The 24,290-nt window shown below is 36.3% G+C and overlaps 17 protein-coding genes and 6 pseudogenes across 23 annotated transcripts, besides 1 other annotated feature; 12 read left to right on the top strand and 11 right to left on the bottom strand.

The window, feature by feature from the left end:
* Positions 1-3,718: 3,718 nt before the first annotated feature.
* TVAGG3_0893180 (protein of unknown function, DUF4106 family) lies at positions 3,719-4,189 on the top strand (the record flags this gene model as incomplete). Its single annotated transcript, XM_051250933.1, has 1 exon — positions 3,719-4,189. The coding sequence occupies one exon, from the start codon at positions 3,719-3,721 to the stop codon at positions 4,187-4,189; it is 471 nt and encodes a 156-aa protein (XP_051086408.1).
* A 32-nt stretch (positions 4,190-4,221) lies between these two features.
* On the top strand, positions 4,222-4,764 carry TVAGG3_0893170 (uncharacterized protein; the record flags this gene model as incomplete). Its single annotated transcript, XM_051250932.1, has 1 exon — positions 4,222-4,764. A coding segment is annotated over one exon (543 nt), but the record flags the coding sequence as incomplete, so codon positions are not given.
* A 658-nt stretch (positions 4,765-5,422) lies between these two features.
* Positions 5,423-21,241: a mobile genetic element.
* On the top strand, positions 6,199-6,735 carry TVAGG3_0893160 (protein of unknown function, DUF4106 family; the record flags this gene model as incomplete). Its single annotated transcript, XM_051250931.1, has 1 exon — positions 6,199-6,735. The coding sequence occupies one exon, from the start codon at positions 6,199-6,201 to the stop codon at positions 6,733-6,735; it is 537 nt and encodes a 178-aa protein (XP_051086406.1).
* TVAGG3_0893150 lies at positions 7,557-8,631 on the top strand (annotated as a pseudogene). Its single transcript has one exon. A coding segment is annotated over exon 1 (1,075 nt).
* Positions 8,812-9,231, top strand: TVAGG3_0893140 (protein of unknown function, DUF4108 family; the record flags this gene model as incomplete). Its single annotated transcript, XM_051250930.1, has 1 exon — positions 8,812-9,231. A coding segment is annotated over one exon (420 nt), but the record flags the coding sequence as incomplete, so codon positions are not given.
* Positions 9,726-10,480, top strand: TVAGG3_0893130 (annotated as a pseudogene). The gene has a single exon. A coding segment is annotated over exon 1 (755 nt).
* TVAGG3_0893120 (organellar and viral DNA polymerase type B) lies at positions 10,751-11,574 on the bottom strand (the record flags this gene model as incomplete). Its single annotated transcript, XM_051250929.1, has 1 exon — positions 10,751-11,574. A coding segment is annotated over one exon (824 nt), but the record flags the coding sequence as incomplete, so codon positions are not given.
* On the top strand, positions 12,346-12,546 carry TVAGG3_0893110 (uncharacterized protein; the record flags this gene model as incomplete). Its single annotated transcript, XM_051250928.1, has 1 exon — positions 12,346-12,546. The coding sequence occupies one exon, from the start codon at positions 12,346-12,348 to the stop codon at positions 12,544-12,546; it is 201 nt and encodes a 66-aa protein (XP_051086403.1).
* TVAGG3_0893100 lies at positions 12,575-13,100 on the bottom strand (annotated as a pseudogene). The gene has a single exon. A coding segment is annotated over exon 1 (526 nt).
* TVAGG3_0893090 (uncharacterized protein) lies at positions 13,404-13,793 on the top strand (the record flags this gene model as incomplete). Its single annotated transcript, XM_051250927.1, has 1 exon — positions 13,404-13,793. One exon carries the CDS (start codon positions 13,404-13,406, stop codon positions 13,791-13,793), a length of 390 nt encoding a protein of 129 aa, XP_051086402.1.
* On the top strand, positions 13,820-14,282 carry TVAGG3_0893080 (uncharacterized protein; the record flags this gene model as incomplete). The annotated part of the gene is made up of 1 exon (XM_051250926.1): positions 13,820-14,282. A coding segment is annotated over one exon (463 nt), but the record flags the coding sequence as incomplete, so codon positions are not given.
* Positions 14,575-15,150, top strand: TVAGG3_0893070 (cytochrome B-C1 complex subunit 6, mitochondrial family; the record flags this gene model as incomplete). The annotated part of the gene is made up of 1 exon (XM_051250925.1): positions 14,575-15,150. The coding sequence occupies one exon, from the start codon at positions 14,575-14,577 to the stop codon at positions 15,148-15,150; it is 576 nt and encodes a 191-aa protein (XP_051086400.1).
* TVAGG3_0893060 (uncharacterized protein) lies at positions 15,200-15,463 on the bottom strand (the record flags this gene model as incomplete). The annotated part of the gene is made up of 1 exon (XM_051250924.1): positions 15,200-15,463. The coding sequence occupies one exon, from the start codon at positions 15,461-15,463 to the stop codon at positions 15,200-15,202; it is 264 nt and encodes an 87-aa protein (XP_051086399.1).
* TVAGG3_0893050 lies at positions 15,602-16,060 on the bottom strand (annotated as a pseudogene). Its single transcript has one exon. A coding segment is annotated over exon 1 (459 nt).
* Positions 16,449-17,298, bottom strand: TVAGG3_0893040 (annotated as a pseudogene). Its single transcript has one exon. A coding segment is annotated over exon 1 (850 nt).
* On the bottom strand, positions 17,376-17,739 carry TVAGG3_0893030 (uncharacterized protein; the record flags this gene model as incomplete). The annotated part of the gene is made up of 1 exon (XM_051250923.1): positions 17,376-17,739. A coding segment is annotated over one exon (364 nt), but the record flags the coding sequence as incomplete, so codon positions are not given.
* Positions 18,564-18,965, bottom strand: TVAGG3_0893020 (uncharacterized protein; the record flags this gene model as incomplete). The annotated part of the gene is made up of 1 exon (XM_051250922.1): positions 18,564-18,965. One exon carries the CDS (start codon positions 18,963-18,965, stop codon positions 18,564-18,566), a length of 402 nt encoding a protein of 133 aa, XP_051086397.1.
* TVAGG3_0893010 lies at positions 18,982-19,647 on the top strand (annotated as a pseudogene). Its single transcript has one exon. A coding segment is annotated over exon 1 (666 nt).
* TVAGG3_0893000 (phage tail repeat-like family) lies at positions 19,937-20,122 on the bottom strand (the record flags this gene model as incomplete). The annotated part of the gene is made up of 1 exon (XM_001303574.1): positions 19,937-20,122. The coding sequence occupies one exon, from the start codon at positions 20,120-20,122 to the stop codon at positions 19,937-19,939; it is 186 nt and encodes a 61-aa protein (XP_001303575.1).
* Positions 21,242-21,694: 453 nt separating the features above from the next.
* Positions 21,695-22,543, top strand: TVAGG3_0892980 (uncharacterized protein; the record flags this gene model as incomplete). Its single annotated transcript, XM_051250921.1, has 1 exon — positions 21,695-22,543. The coding sequence occupies one exon, from the start codon at positions 21,695-21,697 to the stop codon at positions 22,541-22,543; it is 849 nt and encodes a 282-aa protein (XP_051086396.1).
* A 4-nt stretch (positions 22,544-22,547) lies between these two features.
* Positions 22,548-22,790, bottom strand: TVAGG3_0892970 (serine threonine-protein phosphatase family; the record flags this gene model as incomplete). Its single annotated transcript, XM_051250920.1, has 1 exon — positions 22,548-22,790. The coding sequence occupies one exon, from the start codon at positions 22,788-22,790 to the stop codon at positions 22,548-22,550; it is 243 nt and encodes an 80-aa protein (XP_051086395.1).
* Positions 22,791-22,808: 18 nt separating this feature from the next.
* On the bottom strand, positions 22,809-22,991 carry TVAGG3_0892960 (uncharacterized protein; the record flags this gene model as incomplete). The annotated part of the gene is made up of 1 exon (XM_001303570.2): positions 22,809-22,991. One exon carries the CDS (start codon positions 22,989-22,991, stop codon positions 22,809-22,811), a length of 183 nt encoding a protein of 60 aa, XP_001303571.2.
* A 310-nt stretch (positions 22,992-23,301) lies between these two features.
* Positions 23,302-24,129, bottom strand: TVAGG3_0892950 (phage tail repeat-like family; the record flags this gene model as incomplete). The annotated part of the gene is made up of 1 exon (XM_051250919.1): positions 23,302-24,129. The coding sequence occupies one exon, from the start codon at positions 24,127-24,129 to the stop codon at positions 23,302-23,304; it is 828 nt and encodes a 275-aa protein (XP_051086394.1).
* Between the last annotated feature and the right edge of the window lie 161 nt (positions 24,130-24,290).

The following is a 24,290-nucleotide window of genomic DNA, read 5'->3' as shown; positions in this document are numbered from 1 at the left end:
TTATAATACAATATTATAGTCAAAACTGGCGTACTGTCAATATTTGACGGAGAGAAGTCAGTTCAAGAACAACTTACTGACCTGCTGCCAAAATCTGCTCGATGGAAGCTGTCGTTATACCAATCTGAGGAGCCCCAGCAGGTTTCATCGAACGAATTTTCAAAAGAGCATCTCTCCGTGAAAAGTGCTATTGTTTTGTAAACTTCTTTGCTTTCAATTCATTTGGACCGTCTCTGTCACCAGTATATTGTATTTGAACTGTACCAACAGTTGAAATACCACCCATAAAGTCTTCTGAGTCAGCAAATGGAATGCCAAGCCAAAAGTTTGAACGGTCTCCATTTGTATATTGAGTTTTTTGAGCCTCCTGTATGAGTCCATACTTTCACATAGGCATAATAGAACTTTGCATTTCAGGGTTAATGGTTGTTGTGAAGTTGTTGTTAAAGTTCATAGCACTTAATGTCAAGTTGTATGACCTCATATCCTCAACTGTGAATATTCTTCTCTTGGATAGTATTTGCCATCTATGTTTATATGGTATTTAATACCAGGGTGTTAGAACAAGAATAGTCATTTATAGTTCGTCTGAACAGTACAAACATAGTATCTGCATGTTTCATTGCAGTTGTTAAAGCAATATCTGTTCTTGCACCTGGTCAGCACTTTGGTTTCCAACTTCACCTGCAAAGTCTTGACAGATATTTGGTGTATAGGGAACATAAGTGGAACTGCAATATATTTGGCAGCTAAAGCATTTGAAATATCTGGGTCCAACATATAGACTGCAAGTCTGCTTTCTATTCTCTTGCATTCAAATTTTTCGCATGTGAACTTAACTGGGTCCCAAGCATCTCCAGCAGCATTGAAATAATAGTTTACTTCAGTGTTGAGGTTTGAGAAACCAAAGTCTAAGTCAACTTTGTTTTTGCAAAAGTCGGCGAATGACAATTTTATTTGTTCCCATACTTCTGTAAGAGTGAATGGGTCTTGTGTTGGTGCAATGACTAAGTTATTTTTGCTTGGAGTAAGTTCGATAGAAATTTTCCTGCCCAGTTTGGCAAGTATCTTAAAAACCTGAAGATGAGGAAAGATGACAAAGGAACTCTAATTTCAGTTTTACTTTGGTTACTGCTGCTGCAGTTTGTCCAGAAAGGTCAACATAAACTCCTGGAACGTTAGGGTCAAGTCTTCTTATTTTCTCAATATTTGCATACTGGTCTGTTTGTTCTCTAGCTTGTGGTTGTAACTGAGTTTCTCAAAGCGAACCATTCATAGTTTGCCCATGTTACTGTTTGAACTAAGTCAGAGTTAGAATATATCTTATATCCCATGAAAACTTCTGGAGCATATTGGTATCCGACATAGAAAATTCCATTGCAACCTTTCTTGTCAGACAACTTGGCAGAAGGTTTTATTTCAATGTCTTGTTCCACGTATAAGAAGAGTTGTCAATAGAAATTATATGAAACCTGTCGCAAGCAATATCTACTGTTGTTGAAGAACCTTCTCCAAACTCACCTACGTTTCCATAAGAAACAGCAGTTGATATTCGAAGTTCCAGGAACTATTTCTGACCTTCTAATGGCATTGTCGCATTCGTTATCCATTCGGAAACATTTCCATTCATAGCATCCAAAACTGTTGGCGTTATATTCTGAGCGGCGTACATTTCATATGAGTAAAAATATAGAATAGTTGGATTTATATGTCATATAGAACCACGTGGACCAAGCTTTACTTTCTTCCTGACTGAGTTTTTAACTCTTCTTTTTCCTTCATTGCCCTCTGCTTGAAGTTGTTGCATCTTTGCATTATGTTCATCTAGTATGTTGCAAATTTCCCATGTCCTTTTTGCCTTTTGGCTCTGGTCGCCCATCTCAGGTAACCTATATCCTAGAAAGAGTTTGTCATAGTCTGTATTTGAGTCTTCGCGTATTTTTGCATGACTCTTTCCTGAGTTTCCGGTTCAAGCTCTTCAAACAGTGCCTGTCCATATGGAATATGCTCGTTTCCAAATATATGTTTTTGTAGCCATTCTGGTTTTCTTTCCATGTTACCAACATATCTTTTGTGAATGGGAAAGCTTTTACCCAATCTTTCAGTCTTGCGTCGTTTATTTCTGTAGTTGGTTTTATTTTGTCAAGGAACATGTTTTTCAATACTAACATTTCATTTGGTACTGTCCATTTGAGTTTTCTTAAATATTCATCCCTTCTCAGTTCATTGTCTGCAAAGTAAGTTTTTATGACATTTTGTAAACTTTCGTTTGCAAGGTCATGTACAATAGGTTCTCTTCCTTGCTCTCCCTAACTTTCTTTCTAAACTCTTCACCAAATATACCATCTCTATGTTCTGTGTAGTTCTTTGAGATAAATGTTCTAGAACGTCAGGTGTTATATTTTCCATCAGCCATGTTCATTTCATACTGGTCAAAATATCTGCATGTTTCATATCTTTCAATGGCATTAAAGCCGCGCTTAAAATACCAGCTATATCTGGTTCACCATTGACTTCCATTGCGTCTACAACTTCTTGGAATTGTGGTTGTAAGTTTATGAACCACCTATCCGGTTAGCTTTATGACCCCATCTCATTGTAGTTCCATCGTCTGCAGAAACAAAAGTAGGTTTGTTTCCATCTTGGTTAGGTTCTGAATGAACTTTAAACAATGTTTCATTCTATATGTTTTCTGAAATTTAACCTTTTATTTCACCGAGTTCATCCGAAGATTGAACGTTAAATGCTCGTAAGTAAAAAGGGTTGTTGTATTTTTGTGTACATTTTTTTCAGTTCTTCCATTCTATGCTGATATTTTCATCTGATGTTGGAGTCTTTTGTATGTCGGCAAACATTTTTCGATTATTCTCGTTCCATATCGCGTTAGATAAAATTTCTCTTTCCTTGTATCAGTGAATGAATAGTCTAATATGATTACCCATCAGTATACGAGAAGCCCTCAACCACCACACGGAAAACGATTTAACGTTGCCGCGTCAGCTCCAGGACATGCAGATGGAGGAAAGAGAATAGAAATGGAAAGATACTGAAAAGAAAATTACACAAATAACAAAACACGCTTTTTATTACGAGCATTAACGTTCAATCTTCGCGATGAAGCTCGTGAAATAAAAGGTTAAATTTCAAGGAGAAACATATAGAAATAAACATGTTTGAAAGTTCATTCAGAACCTAACCAAGAATGGAAACAAACCTCGGTACTTTTGTTTCTTGCGAGACGAAGATGGAACTACAATGAGACAATGGTGGAGTAAAAAGCTAACCACGAAGATAGGTGATGTCTCAAAACTTTACAACCACATTCTCAAAGAAAATGTAGACGCAATGGAAAGTCAATGGTGAACACCGATAAGCTGGTATCATTCAAAAGCGCCGCTTTAATGCCATTGAAAGATATGAAGATGCAGATAGATTTTTGTGACCAGTGATGAAACATGAAATGGCTATAGAAATAAAACCACTGGAGACGTTCTAAGAAACATTTATCGTCAAAGAAACTACACAGAACAGCTATATAGCACGTGGTATATTTTTGTGATACAGTTTAGAAAGAAAGTTAGGGAGCTAGCGAAGGAAGAGAAACCTATTGTACAGAACCTTGGAAAGTTTAGCAAAATGTCATAAAAACTTACTTTGCAGACAATGAAATGAGAGGGATGAATATTTAAGAAAACTCAAATGGACAGTACCAAATGAAATGTTAGTATTGAAAAACATGTTCCTTGACAAAATAAAACCAACTACAGAAATAAACGACGCAAGACTGAAAGATTGGGTAAAAGCTTTCCCATTCACAAAAGATATAGTTGGTAACATGGAAAGAAAACCAGAATGGCTACAAAAACATATATTTGGAAACGAGCATATTCCATATGGACAGGCACTGTTTGAAGAGCTTGAACCGGAAACTCAGGAAAGAGTCATGCAAACAATACGCGAAGACTCAAATACAGACTATGACAAACTCTTTCTAGGATATAGGTTACCTGAGATGGGCGACCAGAGCCAAAAGGCAAAAAGGACATGGGAAATTTGCAACATACTAGATGAACATAATGCAAAGATGCAACAACTTCAAGCAGAGGGCAATGAAGGAAAAAGAAGAGTTAAAAACTCAGTCAGGAAGAAAGTAAAGCTTGGTCCACGTGGGTTCTATTATGACATATAAATCCAACTATTCTATATTTTTACTCATATGAAATGTACGCCGCTCAGAATATAACGCCAACAGTTTTGGATGCTATGAATGGAAATGTTTCCGAATGGTATAACGAATGCGACAATGCCATTAGAAGGTCAGAAATAGTTCCTGGAACTTACGAATATACAACTGCTGTTTCTTATGGAAACGTAGGTGAGTTTGGAGAAGGTTCTTCAACAACAGTAGATATTGCTTGCGACAGGTTTCATATAATTTCTATTGACAACTCTTTCTTATACGTGGAACAAGACATTGAAATAAAACCTTCTGCCAAGTTGTCTGACAAGAAAGGTTGCAATGGAATTTTCTATGTCGGATACCAATATGCTCCAGAAGTTTTCATGGGATATAAGATATATTCTAACTCTGACTTAGTTCAAACAGTAACATGGGCAAACTATGAATGGTTCGCTTTGAGAAACTCAGTACAACCACAAGCTAGAGAACAAACAGACCAGTATGCAACTATTGAGAAAATAAGAAGACTTGACCCTAACGTTCCAGGAGTTTATGTTAACCTTTCTGGACAAACTGCAGCAGCAGTAACCAAAGTAAAACTGAAACTTAGAGTTCCTTTGTCATCTTTCCTCATCTTCAGGTTTTTAAGATACTTGCCAAACTGGGCAGGAAAAATTTCTATCGAACTTACTCCAAGCAAAAATAACTTAGTCATTGCACCAACACAAGACCCATTCACTCTTAAGACGTAGTGGGAACAAATAAAACGTCATTCGCCGACTTTTGCAAAAACAAAGTTGACTTAGACTTTGGTTTCTCAAACCTCAACACTGAAGTAAACTATTATTTCAATGCTGCTGGATGCTTGGGACCCAGTTAAGTTCACATGCGAAAAATTTGAATGCAAGAGAATAGAAAGCAGACTTGCAGTCTATATGTTGGACCCAGATATTTCAAATGCTTTAGCTGCCAAATATATTGCAGTTCCACTTATGTTCCCTATACACCAAATATCTGTCAAAGACTTTGCAGGTGAAGTTGGAAACCAAAGTGCTGACCCAGGTGCAAGAACAGATATTGCTTAACAACTGCAATGAAACATGCAGATACTATGTTTGTACTGTTCAGACGAACTATAAATGACTATTCTTGTTTCTACAACCCTGGTATTAAATACATATAAACATAGATGGCAAATATTATCCAAGAGAAGAATATTCTACAGTTGAGGATATGAGGTCATACAACTTGACATTAGATGCTATGAACTTTAACAACAACTTCACAACAACCATTAACCCTGAAATGCAAAGTTCTATTATGCCATATGTGAAAGTATGGACTCATACAGGAGGTCAAAAAACTCAATATACAAATGGAGACCGTTCAAACTTTTGGCTTGGCATTCCATTTGCTGACTCAGAAGACTTTATGGGTGGTATTTCAACTGTTGGTACAGTTCAAATACAATATACTGGTGACAGAGACGGTCCAGATGAATTGAAAGCAAAGAAGTTTACAAAACCAATAGCACTTTTCACGGAAGATGCTCTTTTGAAGATTCGTTCGATGAAACCTGCTGGGGCTCCTCAGATTGGTATAACGACAGCTTCCATCGAGCAGATTTTGGCAGCAGGTCAGTAAGTTGTTCTTGAACTGACTTCTCTCCGTCAAATATTGACAGTACGCCAGTTTTGACATATATTGTATTATAAACTTACCTTTAGAAATATCGTCAGTTTTGTTGTTATATTTTTGTCTGCTTCAAGAACTTTCACCATTCGGTTATACCAACTTTCTTTGCTTTATGAAAATATTTTGGTTCAGCAAAGACTGCTATTCTATAACATTTTCCATTGTTTGTGTAAAGAACTATTCTGTCAATGTAACTTGTATTGTTTGTGTGTGTAAACTTTGTTTTGCTTCAATTCGAAGAGATACTCAAATACGTCCATCTTTTTATTCTAAGTAAAATGTCATTTCCGAAAAATAGAAGCGTAAGTGTTTCAAAAGGTTTAATGGCGGTGGCAGATGTGAAGTTAAATTCACCAACTCAAACAAACAGTCAAAGTGTTGTTGTCAATGTCAAAGAAAGAGATGTTGAAGTGGGGAAACCATACGAAGACGAAGATGGTATAACAATAGTTCCTGTAAAAGAACAACCAACATACCCTGAAGTTAGCAGAGACTTAAGTTCTGTTGCAGATATTCGAAATGACTACCAACAACTTAAAGACAAACTTAAAACTCAGGAGAAGATTTGTCAAGCTTTGGGTATAATGTTAAACTTGGTCGAGCACAACCCTGTAAAAGTGAACTCATATGTCATCGCACCTCATGAAATTTTGAAAGAACTATTGAAACTTTTGACAGAGGCAGACGATATAAACATCAAAGAAATAGAACCCGACATTGCTTGCTGTGGTGTTTCATATAATGTCATTGACAAGATATACGTTATGAAAGGAGGTGAAACGTTGAACTTAAAATATAGTTTCCCAGACGTCATAAAAATATTTGACGACCACAACATTTCATTAAAATTTATTTGCTAAGTAAATGGCAGAAGACATAGTGGTTTATACTATTACGACTAAAAACCCTGAGTCATATAATTCTATAACAACAAACTTACAAAGTCCTCAAGGACGATATTGTAAACTAACCTTAAACACAATGACGACTAAAGCCTGTTTTGCTCTTTTGACACCAGAAGACTTTGTTGTTGTGAATGGTAAAAAATACTCTTTGAAGATACTTACTCAGATATACCACCAACAGGTTTTGTTGACTTATTTAATACTTTAAGGACGGATGTAACATGTGCTGCAACTAGAGCAGGTTTCATTATGTTTGGATGTCCGACTGAGTTTACTATAAAATATGAGCTATAATACAAAACTTATATCTGGTTTTTACTACCAACAGTTTCCTATAACAGGAAAAGGTGTCATACAAGGAATGTCTATTCCATTGACTTAAGTACACCTATTTTATATATTGTTTCAAACTTAGGTTCAAAGTGTTATTCGAATGTCGACAGAAACTACTATGACCAAAAGATACTTATGCGTATAAACAACACTTTCTCTGCTGGTTTGCCTATTGTTCATTCGAATGCAGAATTTTCAACTTAGTAACTCAAACACTTTGCAAATAACTTAACATTAGTTGACGCAAACTTTGTTCCTGTAAAACTTTTATGTCCTATGTATTTGTCAATGACGGCAGAAAGTTTCGAATTGGAAGATGCAACTGGTGAAAGTATTGTATTACAAGAACAACTTCAACAACAAATAGCTCAAGAACAACAAATGCAACAAATGGAACAACAAAGTCAAGAATAAAAAAAATATTTTTTTTTATTTTTATAAAAATGTACAGAATAGATGTTTCAGATTTTTATGACTTCCAAGCATTCAGAAATATGTGTCCATTTCGAGACTATAACAAAGCAGTCGAGAATTTGAAACGTTTAGTCATTTATGTCGACTCTGCCCAGAATGTTATGTCATGAAAGAATGGGATGTTGTCTTTAACAAACCAAGAGCAACATAGTTCAGAACAAGAATGTAGACAGAAACTTAAGAAAATAAAAGTCGTACAAGTTGGCATGAAGATGTTAGATGCTTGGGATATCTTATTGTCAAAGTTAGAAGATTTTTCAGTTCGAGGTATAAAGTTTATACACCTTCTCCAAACTTCTATTCTATCTTCACTGGATATAAATATGAACAAGTAGAATGGAAAGAAAATATTATAGAAGCTTGGTTAGACCATGTCAAAGAAATTATATGCAATGGAAACGAAAGAGTCTATGAGTATATCTTATGTTGGTTTGCAAACATCTTACAACATCCAAGTGCTAAAAATGAAACTGCTCTCATTATAATTGGAAAACAAGGAACTGGTAAGAACACATTCTTTACAGATATTTTGTGCAAACTGTTAGAGGGCTATTCGAACCCGAATATGACAAACTTAGAAAACATCTGCGGTAAATTTAACTCCTCAATAGAGAATATGAAACTTATAGTATGTAACGAACTTCAAAGTATAGATACAACAAAAGTTTTAAACTCAGATGCTTTGAAGAGTCTTATAACAGACAAAGTTGGAGTTGTTGAAAGAAAATATAAAGACCAAAGAGTTTGTGAAAATGTTGCAAATTCGTCATGGTTTCAAACAATGCCGTTCCGATGAAGTTAGAAAGTTCTGACAGAAGATATGTAGTTGTCAGAACGTCAGATTCTCATATGCAAGATACAGAATATTTTGACGCTTAGCAGAAACTTTGACATCTGACTTTTACAACCACTTGTTCTCATATTTCATGACATTAGATATTTCAAAGTTCAATCCAAGACAAATTCCACATACCGAAGAGAGACAAACATTGTTAGAAGCAAACAAGAGTGTATATGAACTGTTTATAGATGAAACTACTTTGAGTGTTTAGATGAAAGGTCATTGTACGATTATAAAAAATATTGTCAAGAGTATGGTTATATGGCAGCGTCTAAACGAACATTCTTGGCAAATGTCAAAAATCTTTTAGATGTTCAGAACGGCGTATATACAAAGAAAAATTTTTCTGAGTAAATTTAAAAAAAATTTTTTTTCCGATAGAAAAGATGGCAAAATTCATCTCAGTAAAAGTACATGACAGAAGTCAAAGAAGAACTAGACCCATTCGCTATTTGAATGTTTACTTCTACCATTTTGAAAAGTCTACATTTGACAAAGTTTGGAACATCGAACCAGTTAAGTTTGCTATTGTGACTAAAAATGGTGCGAAATTTGAAGACTTAGACATAGAAGGTTTGTTAGCAGTCAAAGAAAATTTTGACAGAAAGTTCTCAAACCTTAAAGAAGGCAAAGCATACAAACTTGTTATACCTTATGAACCAAAGAAAGCAGACGACTATGAATATTATGAGTCTAAGATAGTTGAAGTTCAAGGTAAATTGGGTAAAAAGATTTTAGAGTCTAAGCCAGTGTTTGCTCCTAAAGAGGAAGAGAACATTGACATTGACCCAGAAATGTTCTAAAAATAAAATTTTATTTTTACATGTCAAATTTCTTTTTCTCTGGTTCAGGTTCTTTCTTCTCTTCTTCTACTTTCTTTTCTTTCTTCTCTCTTCTTCTTCTTCTCTGGTGGAGTTATGTCAAACTTCTCAGAACCATATTTTGTAAAAGTCTTTGTCCTTTAATAGCTCTTCTATTCTGTTTTCTATTTCATCTTCAAGAACAGCGCATGTGTCTTCTTTGCATTCTAAGAACTTTTGTTGGACTTCATCTTTCCAATCGGCGTCATCTCTGTCAACAAGTCTGTCATTGACAAATTTTAAGACTTCTCTGCTTAATGTTTTATGGTTCTTGTCATATTCCCAGAAACAGAACTTTAGAACAAATTCACCTTTCTTGTTTACACTATGTAAGATTTTATGGTCACAGATGTTTTGCTGTCGAAAAGTTGTCTCGAATATAGATAGCGAAATCGCTAGACATTTTCAAAAATAAAAATTTTAATTTTTCTAAAAATATGTTAGAAAAAAAGTTTGCTGACATTGACAAGAAATTTGAGAATGTTTTAAACAAGAACAAGAGGAAGTTAGAAAATGCTCAGATAAAACCTATACATGACAAGTTCTTATTTGCTCAGAATGGTATAACAGGTCTAATTGCACCACCTGGGTCGGGTAAGACTTTCACTTATCTTAAAATGGCTGCACAACAACAAGAACTAGATGAGAAGAACCCATTCTATGAGTTAGTTGTTATTTGTAGTACTTCTGGTCAATTTGACCAAACCGTCAATTCGTTCAAAGATATTATAAAAAGTCTAAGTTAGTATGTATAAAGGATACTGAGTTGTTAGATTGGATAAAGAAGTACCAAAGAAGAGTTTTGAAGTATAATGCTATAAATGAGTATAATTCTAAGTTTAAAGACCCAAATGAGGAAATGCAGAGAATATTAGAGAAGAAACACTTCAGAAACAAACAGAAAGAGATAGAATACATTTCGAAGAAATTGCAATCTTACGATTGGAAGACTTACCCTCATAGATGTCTTCTTATCTTAGATGACTTTGCTTCTCATCCTTTGTTAAAGAACAGAGAACAAGACATGTGTCGAATTCTTAAGAAGCTCAGACACTTTAACATCTCAGTTGTCATTTGTGTACAGACAGCAAAGAGTTTAAGTAAGGATGTTAAAAGAATACTTACTGATATCATACTTTTCCCTGGATTGTCCGAAGACGATTTCATGGAACTTATGAAAGAGTCCATGGCAGGTAAGTTTGACAGACATGAACTATGGGAGAAGTACAAAGTCATACAAGACCCTCATACTTCTTTCAGAATTCACATCTACGCGAACAAAGTTCAAATTGTAAAAAGTCAGCAAAAATAATGTTTATGTTAGAATGTTAGATCTAACATGTTTTCTAACATGTTTTCTAACATAACTATTTACAAGCGTTTTACATGGTATATGTTGCGATGGTTCATGACTCTAAACAATTTCGTAGCTTCTATTTCTTCTGTCAGTACATCGAATGTTTTAACGATACCGAAAGTTTCTTTATACTTCTTCTTGACGTCAGATAGAAGGAAATCGTCAGCTGTTGGATAGTTTTTGTTTAGAAATGTCAACATGTCCATTTTATCTTCTGCTGGTTTCTCTGCTTCTTTCTTTAAATCTGCATAGTCGTTTCGCATACGTTCTATCTCTTTGACGGAGTAGTTATATTTCCTCATTGCTGCTTTACATTTAGAACATTGTGGGTTCATTTTTGCGTTATATTCTGAAACCTTACCTGCTAAAACAACTAAGGCGTCAATGGTTTTCTTCATCTCGAACATAGCGGGTTTTATTTGTTCGTTCCATACCTTACCCCTACTATCTTTATCTCTTATTTCCCAAACACATTTTGCAACTAATGAAACAAAGTTGTCGTAGGTCTTAAATTCTTCGGATTTGTAAAGGTCAGAGATGTTCTTATATACCATGTCGCAGTCTTTGTCCATGACTTTGTGGTTGCAATGAAATCCAAGAAACTCATAGTTAACCTTTCGTATGAACTTCTTTATTTCTACTGAGTCAGTCAGTCCGACTTCTATTTCATCGAATTCTGGAATAGTGAGTTTTTGTTGTTGGATTTCAGGAAGTTTAGGTAAATGGTCAATAATATCCTGCATTTCATAAAGATACTGTTCATTTGTTTCATCTTTCGCACTACAGTCTAAATTACTTGTTAAAAGTTCTTGCTTTATCTTCTGGATTTTTGTTTCGAAAGTATATGAAGAAGGAATGAAGCTTTTCATCTCTACTAACATTGAAGTTGGGTTCATGACTAACGAGTTTGGTGCTGTTGTTGCTAACATGTTCTTACAATAAAAATAAAAAATATTTTTTTAAAAAAACCAACTTTATTTTTTATTTCGGGAAAATTCATGATTTTCGAGAGTTTTAGACCATGTTAGAAAACGTGTTAGAAAACATGTTAGATCTAACATTCTAACATAAACATTATTTTTGGTGTAAAATTCATGATTTTCGAGAGTTTTAGACCATGTTAGAAAACGTGTTAGAAAACATGTTAGATCTAACATTCTAACATAAATTATATTTTTGCTGAATTCAGCAACAAAATTCAAATTGTAAAAAGTCAAGCTTGAAAAATGTAAGTGTTTAGTCTTAGTAAGATGGTAGCTTCTTAAAGCAAATACCATTGCTGAGTTTTATGTACGTGAAGAGAAGTACAATGAATTCAATTACGAGTACAATTGCAATGACAACTAAGGCAACTATTTTTGTCTTTTGCCAGCAAGGGTACTTCTTCTCTTCCAATGGTTCGGCAGAACTATACTCACTCATGAGAAATGCCAAAACGGTTTAATAGAAAAAGTGTCATTTTTTCATGTCCGAAGACTCGAAGGTGCAACACTTCCAAAATACCGACGAACTCAGAAGAGCAGCATGGCAGTATGTTCTTGACAACTTCTTTGAGTTCTCCAGGGACACCTTGGAAAATGCTGAAGAACTCCGACACAGAGAATTTGGAGAAATTGCACTCCAATACTACCTTGACAAACAAAGGGTAAACAAAGGGTAAAATAAGACTAAAAACTTAACGTTTAAAAAGTGACATTTTTATGAGCTCCGAGTCACCGAGAAAACTTGGTCAGATGTTAGCAGCTTACTTCCCTGAGGAGGATGGAAGCGTTACATACGTAAGGTTCAAAAACAACGAACCTGGAATTGCGTACCAAATTCGCAATTACATGACCATGGAAGAGTACGAAAGGTTTCTACAAGAGAAACCAGCTCTAAACAACTCAGAAAAGAAAGAATAAAAAGTTTAACTCGTAATTGTTTATTTTTTTACTTGTATGGGCAAGCTGCAAGAATGAAGTCGACTATCTCAGTCTTTGTTTTGACGAGTTGGACTGCTCTTGCGAGTACGTCTGTTTTGCGGTCTCCAGCTGGTGTCTGACCTTCGTAATTGCGCATGTTCTTGAGAGCTCCAACTGTAAATGGTTGTAGGATGAAGAGTCTCTCAGACTGCTTGAGGTAGTCTTCACGGTCACGAACCGAATCTGTGGTACGAGTCGAATCGGTCGATTTGAGGGAAGAGACTGAAAGCCTGTCTTCTTCCATTGGGGTAGTAGCATACTCTTTGCGTAAGCGGTTCAGACCTTCCTCGAACTCTTGGTCTCTCTTGGATTGAGATTGGAATTGTGGGGCAGGGTTTTGCATAAACATCCAAGGGTTGGGGAAGTAAGGCATAGGCTGAGGAGGAGGGTAGTTCGGGAAGCCTTGTGGTAGGTAGTAACCTTGAGGTGGAAATTGGTAGTAATTTGGTGGAGGGACTTGCTGGAACTGAGGTTGCTGAGGTGCAGGGGCTGGTGCTTTAGGTTCCTCTGGTTTGGGAATGGGCTCGGTTGGTGGTACGTCGGACATCTGTTTGTGGCTTAACCGTCGGAAGGAAAAACCTTTCCTGTCGGAAGGAAAAACCTTTCCTGTCGGAAGGAAAAACCTTTCCTGTCGGAAGGAAAAACCTTTCCTGTCGGAAGGAAAAACTTTTTCTGAAGTTCGACCAAAAGTTCTCAATTTTCGAAAATTTGAATGGTTTACGGACGGACAACTGGAAGAGTCCTTCCTGTCGTCGGGAAAATTTTTTCCAGTTGTCGGGAAAATATTTTCCTGTCGGATGGAAGGACTCGGAATACCAGAAGGATTTGACGAGGCAATTTACCTTATAGAGATAAATGAAGTTGTTAAGCAGTACTTGCGCAGGGTAATGAAGCCCAAGGTCAAGTTCACCACTATTTCTGGAAGGTCTACACTTCAGCTCGAGACTTCGACTGGAATTCCAATTCAAATACCAGACGGGACAGCCTACGATGGCATAAAGGACGCCAAAAGAGAAGCTCTTGTTAAGTTCCTAAACAAACGTCCTTGGATAAAAATACCAAACAAGGAGAACCCCCTACCCCATATGAAATTGGCAATTCAGTCTCTCCTTCACTTCTCGGGTCAGCCGTTCTACATAACCTGTGAAGGCGACATCCAACCAGTTCAGTCAACCTTAACGTTTTGAGTAAAAACATTTTTTTCATTTTTTGAATGAAGCAAGTTAAATTCGTCCCACACCAATCTCAATGGACCGATGAAGAGTTTCAAGCTATGGTTGAAGGTGTTGAGAACGACATAGACGGCGAACTTGAAGGAGCTCAAATCACAATTGCAACCAAAATTGCAGGAGTCAAGGAACAGATAGCTCCACTTAAAGCTACCAAAGCTACTCTTGACCTCATGGATACTTACCGTTTAGAAGTAAAGAGTGGAATAAGACAATTAAAATTAAAACTTCTAAACTACGAAGCTATACTCCAAAAGTTAGCAGAAATGAGAAGACTTTACCAGAGCTACTTACATGTAAGGGACTTACCTTCATGCAGTCCGACCAAAGATGAATTTTCTGACATTGTCCCAATTTTGTCCGAAAGTCAGCTCAGATGTTTTGAACTGCTCCCAACATATCCAGAATATGAACGTTTGCCTGAACTCTTCCGCAATCTCAAAAAACGTTTTTTGGTTCTCATGTTCGAAACTTTTATCGGAAGAGACAACAAACGTTCAGAAGAAGAACAAGATATTATTTTAAACTTGTTGTATGACATAACTGTCATAACAAGCTTTTTGAAGTAAAACCGCCATTCTCAAACCACTTCATTTTTTCGATGTCCGAACAAGCACCGAAGCCGAACACAATGGCAGATGTCCTTTCAATGTTGCCAGACAAGCGCCCAGTTCAAATTCAAATTTTGAATTTGAAAGCTCATCTGACAAACACCGTTAAGACTCTCCAAAGTAGTCTTATGGAAGAGATGACCAAGCTCAAAGCCGATGTCCTCATGAACCAAGCTTCCAATGAGAAATGCCTGAATGATTTGACGGAAACCTTGCGCATTTACGCGAGAGAGAACCGAGACCTTGCCAGACTCATCTACCGTTTCTTCGAAGAGATAGACGCCATCTGGAAGGTACTCGGAAAGGACAGAACCTCCAACACCGTAATTCGTGAGTACCAAATTGAAGAAGGAATTTTCGAGGAAGAAGAGAAACACGAAGAAGAAGAGAAACACGAAGAAGAAGAGGAAGAAGAAGAGAAACACGAAGAAAAGGAAGTTTGGGCAACCCTTGTTGCCGATGACAGTTATGAAATTTCCCAACCCTACCCATACAAAATCCGCAACAAGGAGACAGGCAAGGTTCTTACCCCAGTCCTCAACAACTTGGGACACTTGAACCTTAACCTTCGGAATCGCGGTTCAATCTCCATGGGCAAGCTTGTCGCAATTCAATGGGTTCCAAATCCAGGCAAGAAGACGAAGGTCAGACACATTGACGGTGACAAGCTCAACAACCGTAAGGAGAACCTCGAGTGGTTCTAAGAGTAAAAAAATTTTATTTTAGGGGGAAACCCCGAGTAAATTTAGGTGTTTATTTAGTTAAGTAGCTTAAATTAATGAGAATTTGGACAAGTAGTTCCTGACCCCTGAATTGGACTCTTTCGTCATCCCAGTTGCCTAGGAGGTCGTCCCAGAGGAGTTGGTAGAATTGCCAATCCAAGGACGATTTGTCCTCCCAGGCATTGAGGATGTACTGCTCGTAGAGTTTCATGACCTCTGCCTTGCACCAGACACCCTCTCCCTTGGAACGTAAGGCTTCTTCGAAGTGCTCGAATGCGATTGGCTGCGTGACCATCTGAAATGACACTTTTTGTCCGTTTGGTCAATGTTCGTGTCTCGTGCCATAGTCGACGAAAATACAGACAAACAGGTTATATATGAGTTTGAGACCAAGAATTCCCCACATTTAAATTCAAATTCAAATAAAAATTTTTTACTTCATGCAATGTTTTATTTCTGTGCCGTCTTCAAGTATGCCCCAGTACTTACGCTTGGAGAGGACATGAACTTCGGTGAAAATTTTGTCCAATTTGAATTGACCCATCTTTTCACCGACTTAACCCATTTCAATGAGTTTGTTATAGCCTTCTTTGTTCGTCATGAGTGCGTCGATGTTCTCATAGTAAACCACAACTTTGGATTTGACTTCGGAGAAGAATTTGTTGTAGTTGTCAAGGACTGCCTTTGCGAACTGAGGATAAGACCAATGTTCGACAATAGGTTTTACTGTGGTTACTGAGCCACTTTGACCTTGAGTAAATTCGTATTTCAAAACAAAAGGGGAGAACCTTTCAACAAAGTTGTCGACCTTCTCATAGTGTTTACTCTTCATCGCTTGAGGTTTCTTAATGGAATATCCCCATGTCGAATTCATAAGCAATTTGAGTGTCATTGCAAGTTTGGGGTTTGAAGCTTTCCTAATATCATACAGTTGTTGTATGACTTTTCCAACTGTATAGTTCCTTCCCGGGAACTCACCATCTTCGTTTGGAATTCCAGTCGGAATATATTGGACAAACCTCATGTACGCAGCGTTAAGGTCGACATAGTATATCTTTTCGTATGAGTCGAACTTGTCGCATCCAATCGGACCAGTTTGTGGAAATTCAAGTGAGTCTCTTATCTTTTGAGAAACTTCTCCTGTTATCTCATAAACATCGTCAAAGCAACCTGTTTCATATAAAATCTTCTGACCTAACTCTGATGCTCTCCAATACAATTTGACGTCGATTGGATGTCTCAATGGAAGTTTGTTTATAGCATCTTGAAGTTCTTGCAACCTCATTGGAAGTTCTTCTGGTTCAGGTTGGTATCCGAACAATCCAACTCCTTTTGGAGCTGTGTACTTCTTTTGTGCTATAACTTTGTCTGGAACAACTTTTGGTCTTACTAACAATGAAAAGTTTGTTTCGTCTTTTGGTACAAAAGTTTCTGTCAGCTTGTCATCTGGAATTGGTTCCAACAAACCTTTCTCGAAAAGAATGTTTACAGCTCTGACAATGTTGCACTTGCCTTTTCCGAACAATGGGTTTGTAAGACTTTCGTTCAACATGAAGTGGTTGTGGACAATTACAATCTTCAACCATGGTAAGTCTTTGTCAACAACATAGTCGTCATGTGAAGAACCTTTCTCAGTCGGAATGTTGACTCGGATATTGACATTTGCCAACGGTGCAACTTTTGCCAATTGACCTCTGAGAATGTACCTTGTCTTCACACATGACTCAAGATACTTCATTTTCTCATCTGTAACAAGACCAGAGTTCCTGAGACATGTAAGAATACAAGGTTCATTGACAATTGTTTCAATTGAATTGTAAATTCCATACCTTGTCAAGTCAATGTCAGACTTATTTCTGAACGGGAAGTATCCAGCATGTTGTCTGACTGCTTGAGGGTTAGGTTGGTACCATTCGAACTTGACACTTGCAATTCCTTCAATTGCATTCAAAATGTCTGAGTCGGAGTCAACATTTGTTCTCTCTTTGTAGTCTTGAAAGCGTCAAGAAGTTGTGCGGCTGTTTGTTCATTGCCATGCGCATAGTAAATGTGACCATCTAAATCTGTTACGGTTAGTCTGAGATTGTATCCTTTCTTATTTCCGTCTTGTATGGCAGCAAGTACACCCATGAAGCCTTCTTTGTTCTTTCCTTCGTCAAAGTTTACTGTAAAGGTTCGACCAGATGTAATTTGACTTCTAACTTCACGATACTTTTCATATGCATATCTTGTTCTTTCCATGGGAGCATGTGCGTCTTCACCTTTTCCTTTTTTCCTTCTCAAAGGATGCAATTGTTCGTCATGTTTCCAGTAGAATCTGGCAAAGCCGTCGTGTCCTTCAACTTGAGGTTCACTAACATCGAAAGGCATGTCCATAAGACGTTCTTCTTCTAACCTCTCTAGTCTGTTTGGATAATTTGCGCGTGCTGTTTCTAAGTCCATTTCGTAGCGAAGACCAGACAATTTGTCATAGACTTTTATGGGTCTTCCCTTCCTATATTTAAAATTCTTCGAAACTCTCCAACCATATCTTTGCAACTCTGCTTTTATTCTAGCAGATTTTCTATCCATTCTATATGGGGGCATTTTTATAAAAATAAAAAAATATTTTTTTTCTTTACTTTACATAACCACCTGCTGCCATAAGTCTTTGACGCCAACCCATACCAGCTAATGAAGGTTGACTTGGTTTAGTTTGGAAACTAAACTTTGGTTTTGGTTTATCTTCAGTTTTTGGTTTCTCTTCTTCTATCGGTTTTTCGTCACTTTTCGGTTCCTCTGACTTTACCTCACCTGCAGGAACAGTTGTGTCGTCAACATCTTCATAAATATCATATGCCATTTGTTTTTGTTTTCCTTTCAACTTTTTGTGTTTGTTGTAAAGTTTAGAATATTTCGACTCTAAGTCAATGAGATGTTCTATAATGAACTGTTGGTCAGTGAAGTAAACTTTTCCATCTGTTGTCTCGAAAGCTCCTTCAGACTTCAATATTTTATTTGTGAGAGTCTGTTTCTTTTTTGAGATACTAGCCGTTCCATTTCTATGAAAAGTGACTTTGTAGTTAGGGTTTGTATTTCCAGACCTGGCACTTTCTATTATTGAATTTTTCTCTTCATCTGTAAGTTCTTTGACAGGTTTTGACAATGGTTCTGAACTTTTTGTTTGTGGTGTCAAATCTACCGTTTCAACTTCTTCGGTCATTTCATCTCAGTAAAAATTTTAGTTTGTTTTGTTTTCAACTGGTTGTTTAGGTTTTTTAAGTCGGTCTAAAACTTCCTGAGGTATAGGAAGAACTTGACAAACACGTGGTTGTGTAACTGCTGGAAGCCGACAAATCCATCTTGAACCCATTTGTCTCAATGCTGTATTGTTCATTTCATCTCAGTAAAAATCTTTACATTCCCCACGTTTGAGGCGGTTGAGGTTGGTTATTGTTTACCCATTGTTGTGCATGGTTATATCCTCTGTTAAAGAATCTTTCACCTTGGTCCATGTAGTGTCCTGCTTGGTTATAGTAGTCATTTGCTTTGTTATAGTAGTTTCCTGCTTGTCTTCCTACATTGTCCATCCATCCTTGAACTTTTCCTCTTGTTTCAGGATTTGGAATAAGATTTGCTGCATCTCGTGCTACATCCCAACCTTTCTGTACAGTTTGTATAATAGGTTGTGCTTTCTCTTTAAGTATACCTAATGTACTCAAAATCTTCCTTCCAACTCCAAATACACCTCTGGCTATTGTTCCCACTGCGGGCAAAAATCTGGATGCAACTCCTGCTAATGCGCCAAATAAACCCATTTCTTATAGGGTAAAAATGACGAATCCAAACAAGGACCCCTATGTTTCTAAGGCAACAAAGAAAGCACTCATGATAAAAATCTTTAGTTCAACACCAAATGCTTGGTTTATGGATATCTTGGAAAACATTCCGAGATATAGAGAAGATGGACCACCATACTGGCTAATATTTGTCGGTCAAAACACAAGATACTGTGAAGCTATACCATTACAGTCCAAAAATATTTTAGATGTAAAAACTGCTTTGACAATATTCGTTGACAAATACCATCCAACAAAACTGACATCTGACTGTGAACGTTCTTTCAAATCAGACGATATTAAAAACTATCTGCGTTCAAAAAATGTAAACCAATATTTCATTGTCGACCAAAACCATTCTGCTCTTGGTGTCATTGACAGTTGTATAAAAATCTTAAGAGACTTAAACCAACCACAAGGTGGTGAAGCAAATGAAATGTCATATGACGACAAATATAGACATTTCTCCATGGCAAAGATGAGACAAGTTTTAAATATTTACAATAACCGTAAACAAAAAGGTTTGGGAAACCACTCCCCCGAAGAAATGAAAAACAACCCGACTTAGAGAAAGACTATATATTTAATAGTTTAGTCAAAAGAGACAAACAAGAAAGAATGCCAGGCTTCAAACTTAAGAAAGGTGACAAAGTAAAAATAGAAATACCTAAACGCGACCCATATGAAAATACTATTGACTATGACAACAATGGGAACCCGACAGGTACTCACCTTCGTGTTCGTAAAAATAGAAGAAAGTATACAAGAGAATATTATGAAGTTTTAGGCAAACATGGCAAAATGTACAGACTGCAAGCAGAAGATAAAACTACTATTGTCAGACCTCGTTTCAAACTTGTTAAGGTTCAAGGTGGTATACTTTCAAAGACAGTTCCTAACAAATATAAGACAACTCCTGACGAATATGCTAAAGAAGTTGAAAATGACGACTAAGCAATTCTATACCATGCGTAAACTGTCATGTAAGGTGGCATGTAGTCTTTACTCTGTCCCGTTGTTTGCGTATATCCTGCAACGCGATGTGTATGGTCTCCTTCTCCCTGAGTGTCATCCCAGTAACAATTTATAGCAAACTTAACGTCGTCTTTAACATCATATCCTTTACCTTTTGTCATTCCTGACCAATCCCAATATCTATGCTTATGCCAACCTTCTCGAGATGTAGTTAAACTTACGTAGTGACTATGCGCAGGTAGGTTTTCACCTGAAATCGTTTTACTTCCACCTGTTTCCTTTGAAGAGTTTGCACAATACAAAAACCTGTCGACTATTTGTTCCCATGCACCAACACCAAACATTGCTTGAGGACCTCTTGCTTCCATTGACGTGTAAATAGAACCTACTGGGTTCATGAAATCAAACATATGAGATATTATAGGATTGTCTCTTTTGAACTTAAAATATAGTGCAACCATTTCAGGTTTCTTCTGGTTTGTGTCAGAATATTTTTTATAATATAATCTTATGTTTTCAGGGTAGGTAAAGTCTTGACTATAATATTTATTTCTGTCATCTGTATAATAGTATACTATTCTCGTTTTTTCTATTGCATTATATCTTTTATATCTATAAAAATCTAAATAGAATGTTTGCTTTTTTGGGTCTGCGTGTAGTGTTCTGACGTCAACACCATAGTCATAATAGTATGGTGCTGGAGCTGGGTCAGGCAATGTCATATCTGCCATTTCATAAACTCTTAAATATTTCTTTTGTTCGTCTCCATAGAAGTTTAAGTAGCAGTTGTTGTCTAATGGAACTTTAACTTGTGTACCATCGTTCTTTTTATAGCTTACATACATTTCATTGTTATTTTTCGGAATGAGTTTACACCGTATACCATTTCTTAAAGACTGTACAAACTCCCATCTAAAATATTTGTTTTCTTCATAGATAGAAAAGTCACCAACAATAGTTTCAATATTTTTTGTTGTTCCAACTAAACTTTGGTATATTTCATTGACATATGTTTTATCTGCTTTTGTCTCTAATGTTTCTTGTAAGTTTGTTATATTTGCAATGGTATGTGTATGTCCAACGGCACTTTTACTGTTTAAGGTTTCTTGTAAGTTTGTTATATTTGCAATGGTATGTGTATGTCCAACGGCACTTTTACTGTTTAAGGTTTCTTGTAAGTTTGTTATATTTGCAATGGTATGTGTATGTCCAACGTCACTTTTCCTGTTTAAGGTTTCTTGTAAGTTTGTAATATTTGCAATGGTATGTGTATGAGTCTTTTTAGAATATTCGTTTTCAGCTCTTGTCACTTCACTTGACATTTTATTGTCAACATATGTTTTGTCCGCTAGTTCAGGATGAGTATGTTCTTTCGTTGCATATGTTGCATCTGCTCTGTCATGTTCTTCTTGAACTTTTTCAATGACATATTCTTTGTCAGCTTTGTTGTCAATATCTGCTTTCAAAAGAAGTTCATTTATAGGTTTCTCGTTTAAAGTTCCTTTTGTTGGATTTATACAGACAGTATGGTTCTTACTGTCTTGAAACAGAAACTCGTCTGTCATTGGGTTTAATGTCAGTTTTAAGTTTCCTTCTTTCAATGACTCAGATATCTTAGAATAGTTTGAAAAGTTTGTTGTGTTCTTATTTAGAGCTTGCAAAATGAGTTGTCGGTTGTGTTGTATTTCTCTCATAGACGCTGTTTCTTTCGACATTTTTATTCTAGATAAAATATGCTTTCAATAGAAAAAGAAAATTCTAGAGTTGCTACAACTAAACCATTAGATGAACTTTTTACGAATGTCGGTCAAAAGTTTGAGACAGAGACCGTAAAGCATGAAGGCTATCGTTTTGACTACCCGTTAAGATGGCTAAGAGACCCATCCGTCACAAAAGCTATTGGCTTTCGTAGAATGAAATTCATTTCAGAAGCCATACATGGTTTCCCATTTACGGTCGCTTTTGAAATTCGATACTATAACAAAGAAAAACATACGTATGAGAAATTTGAACAGGGAAAACTTTTACAAGTGAATTTGCTTGTAAACTTAGAAACAACTCTTCAAGCTTTTCAAGAAAAAATAAACGATATCTATCTCGAATATGCAAACCAGTATAACATTGACGAGGGAGAGTACCATCTCGATATTATATATGACAGGAAAAATGCAACTGTTAAAATCAATAAAATAGAAGACCTTGGAGAAAACGTTTATATTTCTACAAAATATAACAACTTGGCATGGCATAGATTTTTGAGGATGTTAAATCAGCCTGCATGGTATCCAGTACACCCGGACTATTATGAAGTCTCAAACCCTAATGGAACATATGAAAATGTTTTCGACTCTGACGCTATTATAGTTCATGCTTCATTTTCTGGTGCACAAAACTCTTTTTTATGCTTGGCAAATGACTTTTACGAAAAACCTACAAAGTTATATGAACCACCGAGTGGAAGTATTTCAGACTTTCAAGTATGGTTTACAACAGATGGAAGAAAGAGAATAGTTCCATTATACCACGCGTTTTACTTAGAACTTAGTTTCATATACAACTACTATCGAACGGTAAAAATATAATTTTTTAATACGGTTGAGGTGTTGGATTTGGTTGCCAACTAGACTGTGGTGCAGGTTCAGGCTGTTGTATAACAGGAGCTTGTTCTTCTGGTTCAGGGTCTTTAGGTATAATACCAACGAACTGACCTACTCTTTTACCAATATTTTTGACTCCGTTCCAAATTCCTCTTCCTACGGTTTTTATTCCATTCCATATACCTCTTCCAACATTTCGAAAGAAGTTTCCAATACTACTGAAGAAACCCATTTTACTATATGTAAAAATCTAATGTCCGCCTAGTCTCTTACGTTTCCTGTTGAGTTCCATAGCATTCTTTAACTGGAGCTCATACATTCTGTTTCTCCTCTGGTAGAAAACATATTCTGGGTCAACTCCTGTGTTCGCGTCATCTGCATAAAGTTGTTTATATCCCACTTCAGGGTTTGTATAAAACTCTTTCCATCTCATATTTGCATACCATGGTGGCAAACCTAACGCAGCGTCATTTGACATGGCAGTTTGCATTTGTACATCTGTTGGCACTTGACCATAGTTTGCCATTGCAGTTTGTATTCTAACTTCATTTGGAATATTCTCTGGGTTTGGTTGTCCAGGTTGCTGTGCATTCGCTAAGTTCTGTGCGTCCATTTAATATTAGATAAAAATATCTCTTACGAGTACATATACTGAACATTTGCTGGCATTGGTTCATCTTCATATTCTCTATATCTTTCTGCCACGTCAAATAAGTAAATGACACAATGGAAAAAACCTAAAACTAACAATCCGATTTCAAACCACATTTACTTACCAATAAAATTTCTTTATTGTGACACTTTCTCCGGTTTATAGGACCTCTCTCATATTCTATCTTGTCATATATAAACTCATAGTCATGTATGTCCTCTAACCATCTCATGACACTTTCCAAACCACTTTTATCGGATGTAAAGTAAAAGCATGGATGGTTATGTAAAACGTCTAAAGTTTCTAAAGAGTCTCTCAAAGTCCAGTCTACTTGGTATTGAAAATCCCATGTGTTATAGAACGGCGGGTCTACTATAAAGAAAACATTTTCCTTGTTTTTATATTTTTCATACAACTCTGTCCAACGACATCTCACAAACTCTATACCCTCAGTATATTTTTCTATGTTCTCTTTGAAAACCTTTGTATAGTTAAGATATAAAACTTTTGACATAAGTGTTTCAATGTCATGAACTCTTATAGCACCACTATATAATAGTCTAGAAGATATACTATCCCAGTCAATATACTCTGCTTTTTTCAAAACCTCTCTGACAGTATTTTTCTTATCTAATGGTATACGTTCCATCTTGCCTATAGGTATCTTTTCTTTCAACTCACTCAATATTTTGTTTGTGTCTGGTATATGTTTGAGACGGTTCATATAGTTGTCGAAGTCATTGCATATAATCTTTGAGTCAGGAAATACAGTATGGCACAAATGAGATATATAGAAACTTCCACCGAACAAATCTACAAATGTTAGACCATTCGGTAGTTTCTTAAGTTCTCTCAATAGAATATCTTTACATCTACTCTTATTTCCAAAGAAGGGTAACGGTGGTTTTGTAAAATTCATTTTATATATATATAATAAAAATGTTTTTACCTGAAAAGTGACAGAAAAGTGACAAAACATGAAAACATATATATTTTGTGAAAAGCTCCTGGAAGACCCGTATATAAGAACTTCATTTATACTAAACATCTTCGGGGCTAGAGGGCACGAAGTGCCTGGAA

The sequence above is a fragment of the Trichomonas vaginalis genome, chromosome VI (genome assembly GCF_026262505.1).
Source record: "Trichomonas vaginalis G3 chromosome VI, whole genome shotgun sequence".
Classification (NCBI taxonomy): domain Eukaryota; phylum Parabasalia; order Trichomonadida; family Trichomonadidae; genus Trichomonas; species Trichomonas vaginalis.
This window is presented reverse-complemented; position numbering and strand designations above follow the sequence as displayed.